Consider the following 14399-nt stretch of genomic DNA (forward strand, 5'->3'; position numbering starts at 1 on the left):
CTATCAATATCTTAATATTTAATTATAATTTTTATTTATCTTTTTATCTATCTCTACACACATTTTCCTTAATTATTTATCATCTATTTCTACTTTTCCGCTTTCAAATATTCGAATTATTGCATTTCTCTCACAAACAATGAGGGGAGGAATATTTTGTGAAAATAGAAATTGACAAAATTTTGATCGATTCTTTTATAATGATAGAAGAAATGTTTGGATGCACGCAGAGAAATCTAAGATTCTCCTCGATCTTATATCATTTTTCTATAACTCATATCTATTTATACTAGTTGCAAGAGGAATTGATATGAAACATGCATACGTTTCTTGCGTTGCACGTCTCAAACTGCATAATGCGATTCTTGTTTGATACGTCTCTCGTGTCCACCATAATGGCAGAGTGTTTCTCTTTAAGGGGACCACCCTCTGTACGGCGTAAATCATTCTGCTTCATAACGCTGGCCACGGCCATCTTATGACGGAATTAACCACTTTTAACGTTTTCTTTATATCACGTAAGAATGTGAAAACATATTGTTGAAAATGTATTACCATTTATCGTTTTAAACGTATCCTATTTCTCTATCCAAACAAACGTGAAGAGATTAAAAAAGAAAAAAAAAAAAAAAGAATTCTTTTCGAAAGAAAATTTAGTAATTCTTCGAGAAGGCTTCGACTTTAACCTCTCTCTGGTTCAATGCAGTACGTGTACCGCATCGATTCGTGGCTTTTCATAAAGTTCGTACCATCAGCGTATCTATACTTTTTCCCCCTTTTTACAGATTTTCCAAAGTTGAACGAAGTTTTGTTCAAAAACCGCTTATCCCGTCTGCATTATATAATATAAATCGATCGTAGTGTAATTATGTTATTTTCTTAGAGCGAGAAAAATTCGATAAATCGTCAAGAGATAATAAAATGGAATTATTACACAAATTGTAAAATTATATCGTTTTATAAATACAAGGGCAAATACAATTCTATCCTCTTGAGTGAAAAGATAAGATCTTTTTTCTTCCTTCAATTTGTTCTGAAAATTTCTCTACGAAATTTCTTCCCTGTTGTAAAACTACTTCTCCTCGTAAAATTACTTTCAAAAAATTGATGGAAAGTTGAAAAGTTCGAAACTCTAAATATCTGGATCTTTATCTTCAAAAACTTGCACAAACCTCGAAACCTCTCTAAATCCACTATTAATTCCAATATAAAATGTTCACGACGCGGAAATCAATCGAACGATAGAAAACCGTTTGCTCAATCACCGGAAGAAATTTCATTTTCACGCGTTCATCGTGTATACAAATGTGTACCAATAGTCGATTTGCCTTTGAAAAACCGCAAAGAGCTCGAAAATTTTCGAGAGTTGGTTCCTTTGGTGAAGACAATAGAAGAGACACGAGAGAAGTTTCCCCTATCAATATTCTCCGCGAGACCTTGGGAAACGCGGTGGAACGCTTCTTTGGTCGTGTCCAGAGGTAAAAGTAATCGATCGCGGGCCGCCTGCAGACTCGCGCAGCAGGGCTGCAGGCCTGCATGTCGGGCTGCATAAGGGTAGGCGTGACTGAAGCAGGCTCTAAATCCAGGCTACGCCAATGTATGCGGTAATCGCGGGGAGAAGTGTCGGGACGATTTGGCGAAATTAGAAGATGAATTTTTTTTTTTTTTGTATCCAGAGAAATTGAAGTGAAAGATCGTTTCGATATTTCCTTAATTGGGATTGAGGGAAAATTTGAAAGATTATTTGAAAAAGATGTATCAATCGTAGAGATTGAATTGGCATTTAATTCGAAGGATTAATTTAATGTTTTTTCGCGCGAACGGGATGTAAATATTGGTGAATACGAATGAAACGAAACGAAGTTATTGATTTTATTGTCAATCAAAAATAATTTCATATTTTACTTTATTAATTATTTTCATAGGATTAAGAAATATCGTTAAATTTATAGGTTAGAAATATAGGTTGATCTTCCTTGGCAAAATAAAATGATTACAAGAAATATTTTATACACATATTTTTATTCTCTAAATAAAATATCCTTTTATCAGATTCTATTTTTCATCTTTTTATCATTTAGAAGTTATATTATTAAATTCTATAAACGATGCAATGATGTGCAAATATTTTCTATAATCGTTATAATTTCATTTAAATCTGAGAATTTTTATTTCCACTCTCCATAAAATTAACAACAATTTCTAAATAAAATAAAACTGATATCTCTTCTAATTAGAAGCTTAATTCGCCTATCGAAAATCTTTCAACAAGTTAAGGCAATTTCCTAACCTCCCCCTGTGATCGCATTCGCAACGAGTAGCTTCACCTGAGTTAACTGAATTTAGCTGACAGCGCACCAACTTTCCATTGCAAAGGCTTCTCCCAACTTAAATCATTAGAAAGATTAATTTCACGTGAACGTCGCTATACACATCCAATGAAATTTCACTTCTATTTCGGATTTGCGGCAAACCTTTGGCATACGGAGGCCGGCAATCGCGTGTTTCGAATTCCTGCGAGATGTTTCGAACTCGAACACTCTGCTGCTCATAGAATACTCTTACCATGTGAGCGTCTATTTTTAACGATCGTGGAATTTGAATAGGTTTTAAGTCGAATTCCATGGATGAAAAATTGATTTTCCCTTTTCTATTTTTTAATGAAAATCTAAAATAGTCTCGAAATATATATATATATATTTTTGTTATAAAAGGAGTTGAAATTTAAGTAAATTATTTATTCATATACGGTTAATTTTAAATATATATATATATATATATATGTTGAACGTTCGATATATTTTACGAAATATTGTACATATTTATTAAATTTTAGGATGATGAGCAAATTATTTAAAAATAAAATAGAAAACGTTGTGAAAAATTAAATGTTAAAAAAATTAATTGCGCGTATTGTATTATTTTTGGGAACAATTGTACGTGTTCGATGTATATTACGAAAAATTGTATATCGATACGAAAAAAATAAAACGATATCGATTTATCATTAAATTATAAATACAATGATTTAAATCAAATTTTTTTAAAAAATCGTTAAAAAACTAAATGCAAACATTATTTTTGGGACCAATGTATGCGATCGATGTATTTCACGAAACTTTATATATTGATACGAAAAAAAAATAGCTCGATATCAATTTTCGAGATATATTGTTAAATCTTTATTGTTAAATTATAAAATCAAATTATTTAAGTAGAAAAAATAGGATGGAAAGTTGCATATGCTATTCGATAAAATAAAAGAAAACGCGTCTAAGGAAACATTAGCGTCATCTAGTGACAAAAATGAAGAAACTATTTGAAACTAGAATCTGCTATATCTCACAGTCAAAGACAAGGCGATTTTTAGACACGTTTTACTTTTTTGTATCGTACGTATTGTGCCATTTTTATCTCTAACGGTTAAGAAAGGAAGTCCATTAGAAATATATCACTCGATACCGGTCACGTTTTAAAATGCAATCGCGAAAATACCCGCCTACTTCCGTAGGGTCAACAAACTGATTATGACATGTAGACCATACTTCATAACTGTAACAGTGTCAACTAACGCGAACTGCATAATAAGAACGATAATCTATATTTTTGAATATAGTGATCGCGTTAAAATTAATTATTAAAGTTACAAATATCGAATATCAATATTTGTCTCGATGCTTATTTATATTTCTGTTGAAAATATTGTTGTTATAATAATCTTGTTTATACTTAAATGAAATAATAGAAAAATTTTGATATGATGTTTGATATGGAATATATGCAGATAATAAAATATAATTATATTTTAATTTTTTTCCCACATAAAATACAGAAATCGTTGCGTAAATAATAAATGCGCGATAATAAATATTCCAGAAAGAATTGTAATGATCTATAGGTGTTCTGACCGACTTGTACTCCCGTGTCTATTTCAGTTGAATTACAATGCCGTCATCGCCGAACATAAATACAACATGTACTCGTAACCATCGAAATAAAAAAACTATAACGCTAACAATAAGAGTTATAGCGATTATTTCTGTTGTAAAATTTAAATTAAACATTTTCAAACATTTAAAAAAAAAAAAAAAAAAAAAAAACACTTCTTATCCATGCATTACTTTCAAAAATTCTCGAAAAAAAAACCAAGAAAAAATTAATTATAATAATTTTTTTAAAAAATTTATTACGTTTCTCGTTTTTGCATTATTTTTAAAAAGCTAAAATAGAAAAAAATGAATCGAAAAAAATGTAAATTTTGAAATTCGAAAAATGGAAATCATAGTTAAAGGATCGTTTTATACGCGTTTATAGGATGAAACGTTTATCCCACCGATTTGTCGCTATTAATAGCAGGAAACGTGTAGAATCGTGAAGAGTCGACACACTCGTCCTTTATTTCCGCTATCATCTAAGCAGAATTAACGCGAATAGAAAACGTATGCAAAACATTCCAACACGTTCGATCATCGATTTTCTATTTCTGTATTTCGAATGATTCACGTGTCGACATCTAACGTCCTAAATTTTACATTCCTTCAGAAATACGAACCTCTGCACGACTCTGACCTCAAATATCCCGAATATTTAAGACGTTAAAATTCGTTTAAAAGTATTGAAATTTCTTTAAAAATTATTCCTTATAGATATAATAAATTTAAATAATAATTTCTATAATTTCTCTTCCCATTAATTTTTTTAAACGTTACTTTTTAATTTCTACTTTTCACTATCGTCGCACGCGACGCGTAATTGCTTTTAGCGGTCGAAATTGAATGTCAGCTATCTCTGAGTGGATCAAAGTAGACTATTACCCGAGAATTTCCCCGAAATCTCATTTCCTCTGGCATTACGCGAACGATAATTGCGCGATCATGAGCGATCATCATTATCGTGCGAGCGAAAGAACGACACGCGATATATAATATATGATATCGACGAGGATGGAATAATAAAGGCGAATCTTAGAAAGACGATACTTTGGTTAAAAGAAAATTGCTCGAACAGAGAGGAAAGATAGAAAGATGGAAACGAGAGAAAGAAAAGAAGGGGAGGGGGGGGGGGAAGGATTTAAACTTTAAATCTTAAATAAAAACTTTTAACATTAGCAACATAAAGTTTCTTTATCCGAATATCTAAAAATATCTATTCTTTTTTATTTTTAATTTTTCCTCCAACTTCTTACTACTTTATTCGCGAAAAAAAGAAAATCTTGATTACACCGTTATCTCTCCAAAAGTTATTTTGCTTTATTTCTTCTGGTATAATTAACCTCATGAATAAATGCTTCGTGCTTTAAACGTGTTTCCAAGAAACGTTTTTTTTTTTTTTTTTTTTAAATAAATATCGAATCACGATTAACGAATATATTTCAGGGAGATAGAGAACACTATCCGTTTTTTCCAATTTATCAAATATGACAATGGCAATATTTGATGTTTTTATACATGTCGTGTAATTCGATAGAGAGATCTTCGAGTCTCCTTACTCGAGGAAACGGTCAGTTCATCTCCTAATGGAACAGACGTGTCAAACACAAGAGCGTCGTTCAATAGAGGAACAGGATGTGATCTTTAATCCATTTGCGCCTATAAACGCGAATCGTTTATCGTTGTTAACTATCCTCCTTAATTCGTCCAACAGTGAATTTATATATCCAACGAATCTTATTTTTCTTTTTTTTTTTTTTTTTCGTGAAAAATATTTCGATAATAACGAATATAGGAATAATTTAATTGAAACTAAAAAAAATTTCGAATCATTAACGATCGAAAAAATTTTTTAAATATGAAAAGCATTGGAGGTTAGGTTTCGTTATCGTGGAACAAATTACTTTGGAAAATACGCGTTTATGATTTATTTGCAAATTAAAAATATCGAGCTATTGTGTTAATATTAAAGAAATGGAACAAAGTATTCGCAAATTGAAGCATGCATGTCATTAAAAATTGATAAGCCTGCACGGAGAAGGATTTGATAATATACTCGTTACAGTATAGTTTGATCTTTCACTTTTCATCGTTATCGGCCAGTAAGAAACTATCAATTGTACAGTCGATTTAAACAGCACAAAGCACGGTGGAACAAGATGGATACAATAGCCTCATAAATAACAATGGTTTCATTGTTGTCTTCTAACGCATCGTTCAATTGATCAATTCTCCACAAGAACGATTCTCTTTCAACGTATAACATACAATTTATCGCTGTTAATGCTCTTCTGCTTTGTAATTGAAATTGTACTTTACCCTCTAATGATTTAATCCTAATTAAATATTCCTTTCGTTAAAGATTGAAACGAATCTATGATAGTTGAGGTTAAGAATGAAACTCACTTCGTTCCACTTCGTTGGACGATTTATATAATAATATAAATTATTTTTAGTTTTTGTTAAATAAAATAAAAATGTAAAATATTGCATATTTTTTTTTTATTGTTACGAAATATTTGTGTAAATGTATCCTGAGAATCCTATCCTGTATTTTGAAACGAAAATAATAGAGTGTATTTACAGTTCACGAACCGATCGAGAAATGATCGATCACGTCAAGCGTTGTGATTCATTGATCGTTTTTTCGATACGAACACGTGTTCCTCTTTCCCAGCTGTATATTTCCCTAATCGCTTGACATATAACAACGATATGCACTCGATATAAATGGAAAATGATTATCCGTCAATGATTGAAAAAATAAATTACAAGAATAATTTGGCATATTTAGAATCGATAATTTCAATTATTAACGATCTTTGTGTAATTTTCATACACGTAGGCAAATCGAAATTAGATGATCCAATAAATACGCGTTTCAGAATCAGCACAACAAACGATGAAATTGACAAATAATCCGATTTCATTGCAATCCTATTAAATTCAATCTAAAAGGAAAGCTCGTCTAGTGGAAATAATATTCATTGAAAATCTTTGATATAAAGATTATTAAGAAAAGCACACGAAAAAAGATATTTTATAAATTAAAATATTTCTACAATATATTTAAGACAATTAAATCAAAAATAAATATTTTTACAAAGTAATTTTCACTATTGAACTGCTACTTCAAAAAAAAATCCCTAGGAAGTATCGGTGAAATTCTGCGTGAAGTCACTATCAACCAATAATAATAATAATATTCAAACGAGGTTATGTATCTATCCTAGAAACTATATTATTCGATCCTTCCTTATTCCCCCTTAATATTTCAACGTTACACGGTAAATATAATATGAGCTTCCTTGACATTGCCAGTGGCAACAACCGTAACGTCTTAATGTAACTAACTGTCAACGTACAACGCGATTCACCTTTCGCGGTTGTTGCGCAATCGTGCACGATGCATCGTGCTAATTGCACACGAAGACCTCGAGGCGGTTTTACGTTTATGCACAGTGCGCGTTGCACACCGCATTACATCACAATGTAGACACGTATATTTCTCGTGACCTTGAAATAAAATGCCAATGTCGATCGCGGTTAACGACGATGTATAAATATCCACTCTGTTCGACTTCCGGTGATAAGTGTTAATGATTATTAGCGTAGATAATAGCCGAGGCGGTGTTTCTGATTAAGCATTTTAAAAACCTTGTTAAAATTGATCTTTATAAGCAGAAAACTCGACATTTTGCTCCTTCTAAAATTTTTTTAAATCCATGATATGGATTTATATTCGATTTTAATTTAAACGCAAATTTAAAATTTCAAAAACTTATAATGAATATATAAATCCTTGTAAATATAAAATTTTCTAAATAAATAAATTATTCTTTATTAAATTTATCTAAAATTCTCTAGCCACACTTCTCTAGTAACACACACAAATATTGTAAAATGCAATTATATAATTTCTAAGCAATTAATATCTAAATTAAGAAAAACACGAAATTTCTATGAGTTATCTTCATCTAAATCTATCGAAATTTAAATTAACCCGTAACCAAAGGAGCAAATCACGGTAGTATATGTTTCAATGGCATAAAATATCCGACACACCGCGAACGAATGTTGCATTTCTAATTCAACGGGCCATAAATGTCGAGCCGATATTGCAGTACGGTAGAATGGGTTTGCGTATTTGCTAAACCACCCGCTCTATGTAATCTCTCGCAACTTCGCTCTTCGGGTATCTACTAATCCCCCTTTAACGGACACACGTCCGCATCGTATTTCCCTCGTGAAAGTGAACACACAAAGGAGGCGTAAAAATATTAAAATGCTTTTCCTCCTTTCGCAATGAAAATGCACACAGAGGATGGAAATGGCGGGTAGTACGATTGTTAAAAAATTCCAGCGTGAATGTTAATGAGAAAAATGTTTTTCTTTAAAATTTAATGACTATAGTATACTTTCTAATTTTATCTTTTTGTTACAAATACGAATTAAAATTTTTGTCTACGCGTTATTTTTCATGGAATGTCGGTTTAGAATTTAGAACTTTTGTGCAAACTTATTTTTGAAATGAGTTGAACTGACTTTTTCCTTATCCAATTTAGGATTATTTTATATTTTCTTTCTTAAAAAAAAAAAAATAAATTTTTAAATACTATTTATACGAAATTTTAATTGCCGATTAACATTAAGCTTTGCGTCAAGAAAATTACGATATTAGTTTCATTAAATTGATGAATGGAATTTAATAAAGATTCATAATTAAAAACATTTAATAATCCTTTCATTAAATAATCCACGTTGCTTTTAAATCGAAGAAAACATCGCATAAAAAAAAAAAAATAAAATAAACAGAATTACAATATCATTTTAAATCCCGAAAATTGTTTCGTAAGAAGATTATGAATTATTAGACCGTATTAAAACTCTCAATGGTGATGTTATTAATAAATGATGAAACCAGATACACAAAGATATATTTTTAATATTTTAAATGTTTTAGTTTACGAAGAATGAAATCAGAAATGCCCATTAAGATCAACATAATGAATATCGATGAGGAATTTATTTTTCAATACGACCACGAACAAAAAAAAAAGGATGGAATTTTTTCAACAATATTAATATTCTCAAAATTCATACCATATTTCCAATAATTATAAAATAAAAAAATCGTCATTTTGGTAGCTCTAGGTTTAAAAAAAAAATTTCTATAAAATAAATATCCTTTTCAACGCAGCAGTTGTATGCATGTTCCATCATATCGCGAAAGCTGTTATCGATTATACACTTTTCCTGCTTTTTCTTTTTTTCTTCTTCATCTTCCTTTTAACATGAATGACAAAAGATGGAGGAAAAGTATTATTCTCCACCAAGCACCGACGATATTCAACTTTGTGATAAATCGCGCGAATGAAAGGCGTTCATTGTGTCTTTTGCCGTTCATCTTTTTGACGTGGGCGGTTCCAGGACAAAGAGGGAACAGGAGGGCCGAGGAAAACAGAGCTTACATTGTCAAAGAGGACTGTAACCAATTTTCACGACCGATCCGAGACGTTTCTCAGGAAAAAGCAAAGTTCACTTAACAACCCGGCTTCATTTGTACGCTTCTCCTTCTTTAATCGTTTAATATTCTGTTCACCTAACACACGGATTTTCTAATTATTATTAATTTAAACGTTTATAAATTTCTTTTCATTCTTTTTTTGTCTTCTCTTGCATGAAACATTGCATGCCAATATTCTGAATCTTTAATCGTGACAGATGCAAAAACTTTATTCTCTTGCATCATCGTCACTTCTATTTTAAAAATACCTAGATACTTGGAAAGTTGAATTTATAAACAGAACGGTAACGATTTAAATAGTAATTTGTAATATTTTAATTTATGTAAAATAATATTGTGAATATAATATCGATATATTCATATCAAGAAATCAATGAATGTCATTTACGACTATCTCAATTCGTGTAAAAAAATCTCCTATGTTATAAATATCACGATATTTTTTTTAAAACGTAAAAAATTATACAAATTTAACGAGAAGAAAATAATTGAATAAAACTACAAACTTGCAAAATAAGAAATATTTAATTATTCATGGATATGTGAATGTCGAAACAGAAATCGTTCAACAAAAAAACTTGTACAAGGCCAAAAGAAATCGAGAGTCATTCTTTGAATATTTACAGAATTTCTAAAAATTGAAGAATATGGAACGATTCCTTGAATAAATTTACATCAATCATTTCAATTAAAATAACGAATTTATATAACGATTTATATTTAATATTTTTCTCTATGAAATGTCATTCTTCAAAATTTTTCATTCAATTTACCAAGATTAATACATTCATAATTACATCAATTCGACAATTAAAAATTAACATTGATTACATTCTACGTCCATTTTCAGCTATTATTAATCAAATACCTAAATCATTCGTTCCCAACGTTTATGTCAAACGATTACCTGATTTATAGAGCAAATTTTATTATACACAATTACAATTTATATCGTGTATAAATTATTACTTTTCCAAATATCTATTGTTCATTTACAAATTTATATATAATGCATTTAACATTAGAACTATTAAATGTTTTTATCTTATTAATACATAAAAAATATTTAACATAATATTTAAATTTTTATAATATACTATATATTTTCAGCAAACTAAAAGTTTAAAAACTAGCTAAGTTATTTGAATCGCATTATGTTTTACTATAGACATAGTGTTATGAATACGTACCTCTACACGAAACAAGAAAGTTACGCAGTAGGTTACATTATAACCTTGATAGTAACCGACATTCGAATAACTACCTGAAACTATTACTCATTATATATCTCTATAGTGCCTAAGTAATTCGACATTGTACTCGAATTGTTTCGAATCATTTATCTTATATCATTTCTTTGCGAATTAATTGATGTAAATTTAAGCACAATTTTCAATCGTTATCTTTTTGTTTGCTAAAAAAAAAAAAAATATTATTTGAATCAAGTTATTAAAATTGAAATGTTTTATAAAATTTTTATAATTATTTTATAACATATTTAATCTATAATAAAAGGAATATATTAGTTTATAAACGCAAAAAAATTAAATGGTTGAAAATAACAAATATTATATAAATAATAAAAAATTTTTTCAAACATAACTAAATAAAATATAAATTGACAAATACAATTAAACTACGCGTGTGAAAATGCAACATGTAGCAATTTCGTTAATATAAAACGCCATTTAATTCATCGTATGATCTATGAAACGGAAAGATATACTATGAAGAAACAAAACGAGTATTAAATAAATAAAAATTATAAATTTTTATTAAAAAAGATAGGTATATTTTTATATATTTGAATCAAACTAAATCAAATAAATAATAGTGAGGAAAATTCTAAATTAACATCTAAAAATATCTAAATTACATAAACTATATAAACTATGATATTTCGTTTACCTTCATAGATATATGATGAATGTTTAAATACACGAAATGCTTGAAACTTTTCTCTGTCGATAAATGACAAAAATATAACCTCGAAACAGACGATTATTCATTTTACATTATCACAAATCGCGATGAACATATTTAATTAAATCGAATTAATATCTATTCACGAAACACAAAAAATATTTAAAAATCTTCCAACATGAAATTCAAATACACAAATCGAATTTGGAAAAGACCTCGACAAATACGTACACGACATAATTAAACTGTACGAGCTGAGCACACGACAATCATGAAATCTATTTTATAGAAAATAAATATGTTGAAAAAAATAAACTTCTATCAACTAAACCTCCACTTTTTGATCGTTCAAAATCATTGAACTTTTTTTCACATTATTCATGTCTTCTACGCGTCAATCTAAATTGCGACTATCGATTATCGATATGATATCGATGTCTTATTGATATTTTTCGATATCGATAATATCGTTAAAATATCTTTAACAAATAGAAATCTCTTTTTCTTATTCAAAATTATTATTAAGGCATATAAAAAAGTTTTTTTTTTTTTTTTTTGGTTATAAGTTTAATAATAACTAGAAAAAATAAAAATTTCATCCATTAGCCATATCTCTACAATACTATCGATAATATTAACATATTTATTATAATAAACGATTTATATTATTATCGATATCGATAATCATAATTCTACATTAATTTATATTCACAAATATCTTTATACAATTTCTAATCGAATTTTTTTTCTTATTCAATAAAAAGAAATATAGAGAAAAAAATTTCAATAACCTAAATAAAAGATCCTTCTACGAAATTAAAAAAAATATTCAAAATTAATTAATGAATATCGAAATATTCGAATGGATAGAAACCGTTATCGAAACAATATCTATCGAGAAACATAGACTATCGATGTAAATTAATGGATTCGTAAACGATGTTAGAACGTATGCACGTAAAAGGTATCGGCATTAAATTTAACCAAGCGCCAAACCGCTTTCGATAATTCTAACTATATGTGTAACGAACATACTGCGGAATTATATGGCCCTATATCGATGTTTCTCATTTGTTCGTGCCAAGTGCCAAAATCTATTGGCAACGTTGAAAATATCGACGATTCAATAAATATCTATAGCATATAATAAATTACGTTCTAATATCTTTCTGACATCAAAGATTTCGAAATAAGTATTTTTTATCAATATTATTTTATTTTGCTATATCTTTCTAAATTTACATGTATTCGATATAATAATTCAATTGAATCTAAATTTTCGAGCAATCTGAAGTTCGTGCAAAATTTTTACTTTACGAAGAACTACTAACAGCTAATTTCATATCGCAACTTGTATATATTTCATATTATATATTTTCGTGATATATAAATTTTCTCCAAAATAATGAACAAATAAAATAAGAAAATAAATTTTATTTGTACAGAAAAATAATAATTAGATTGTTAAATCTAAACAGTTCTCAGTGATAAGCAAAGAATGACAACAGTACAAAGATTCGTTACCACGAAATTGATTTAATATATCTATGGTCAACACAATAAATATCTTTAACATTGAAGCGTAAAAACAATACACTCTTACGTAGTATACGTTAAATGATTAATGTTTACAGTTCAGCTACATTCAAAAAACCGTTAATCGTAAAATAGTCGATGAATAGACTTACTCTAGAGATGCGAAGGGGTTGATGCAGGTCATGCCCACCATGCATACGGAATCCCCAAGGGGAGCCGCCGATGAGGGTGACTTCTCTCGCACTCATCCCGCCTCTTTTACCACTCTCCAACAATCATTCACTCGCGTTCTAATCCGTACGCGAGACACAACTACGTCGTTTCCCGATACAGACGCCACGCCGTCTCGTTTTACCAGACAAACTCTTTAGCCGACACCAGCGAGATTGTAATTCGCGTTTTGCGGTCCAAAATCGTTGATCACGCGTAGATTCGTTCTGCATACACGTCAATGATTGCATATCTCAAGAACTACCTCGCAACGTTTACCGGCACAAACGATAATCATTATAAATATCTATTTATCCAAATGATAGTTGATAATTAGCGACATTACCGACCATGTACATTTTTCGATGAAAAAATTTTATGATTTGAATAATAAAGCACGATTAGCGAAACGAAGAGTATATAACGAATGTTAACAATATTTTTGGTCAACGAATTATACGAGCGATCCACACAAAGACACGATCCGTACTCCTCGATGGTTCGTGAAATACTGACGGCGCATTCCCCCTCCCCATAATCGTCTGCGCGCCACCCTTGCTTGCTGTCAAACTCACGCTACCCGGCGAACACGCGTGCCCTCCCCACTCCTACCATTATACTACGGACATTTTTTTAAAGTTCGTTATTTCAATTAAATGATTCAAGTTATCTATTGAAAATATAATTATTCGTTTGTTATTATCATTATTTTCAATTTGTTATGTTATATAGTTAAATAACATTTGATTTGAATAAAATAACTTTGTAATTATGTTAATTAATATGAAAAATGAATAATATTTAAAATTTAAAATTGTAAAAAAAAACGTATAAATATATTTAATTAATATAAGATTTATTATAAATTCAATGTTTGTTTGTTATCTTGAAAATAATTTTCACGTGAAATCATGATTTAAAATTATTTTTATAATTTAATATCACTAATATTTACAACATTAAATTGAATAAACTTTTACTTTTTATTTCAAAGTTGCGCAGTAATATAATATCGATAATCGAATTTTTTATTATGGCGCTTTTTATAAATTATTTAGAATTATTTTTTAATTTTATACAAATTACAGATACAAATTTTATATTTTTTGAATATTTGAAAAAAATTATTATTATTATGTTATTATATTATATAAACATATATATATATTATATTATATTATAAGTAATATTATAAGTAAATAATTATATTAAATATAAATAATATTTTAATAATTTGATTTTATTTTTAATATAATTATACATCAAATATGATG

General features: G+C 29.0%; 2 protein-coding genes and 1 long non-coding RNA gene across 3 annotated transcripts in view; 1 reads left to right on the forward strand and 2 right to left on the reverse strand.

The window, feature by feature from the left end:
* LOC100867381 (Cbl-associated protein) overlaps positions 1 to 13713 on the reverse strand; it is a 107486-nt gene extending 93773 nt beyond the window's left edge. The window contains exon 1 of the mRNA XM_086911395.1: positions 13068 to 13713. Coding sequence (XP_086767521.1) covers positions 13068 to 13163 — 96 coding nt within the window. The 5' untranslated portion in view covers positions 13164 to 13713. The remainder of the gene's footprint in view (positions 1 to 13067) is intronic.
* The window catches only part of LOC100867628 (uncharacterized), an 82847-nt gene that overhangs the window by 48549 nt on the left and 19899 nt on the right, over positions 1 to 14399 (forward strand). The gene's annotated exons all lie outside the window — the stretch shown is intronic.
* On the reverse strand, positions 5973 to 6536 carry LOC147657096 (uncharacterized). Its single transcript, XR_015293134.1, has 2 exons — positions 6336 to 6536; positions 5973 to 6265 (listed from the first exon to the last, which is right to left on the reverse strand). It is a non-coding gene; the product is annotated as an uncharacterized LOC147657096 (long non-coding RNA).

Source organism: Apis florea, unplaced genomic scaffold, assembly GCF_048593485.1.
Source record: "Apis florea isolate Af1SG1 unplaced genomic scaffold, ASM4859348v1 contig_32_pilon, whole genome shotgun sequence".
NCBI lineage: Eukaryota > Metazoa > Arthropoda > Insecta > Hymenoptera > Apidae > Apis > Apis florea.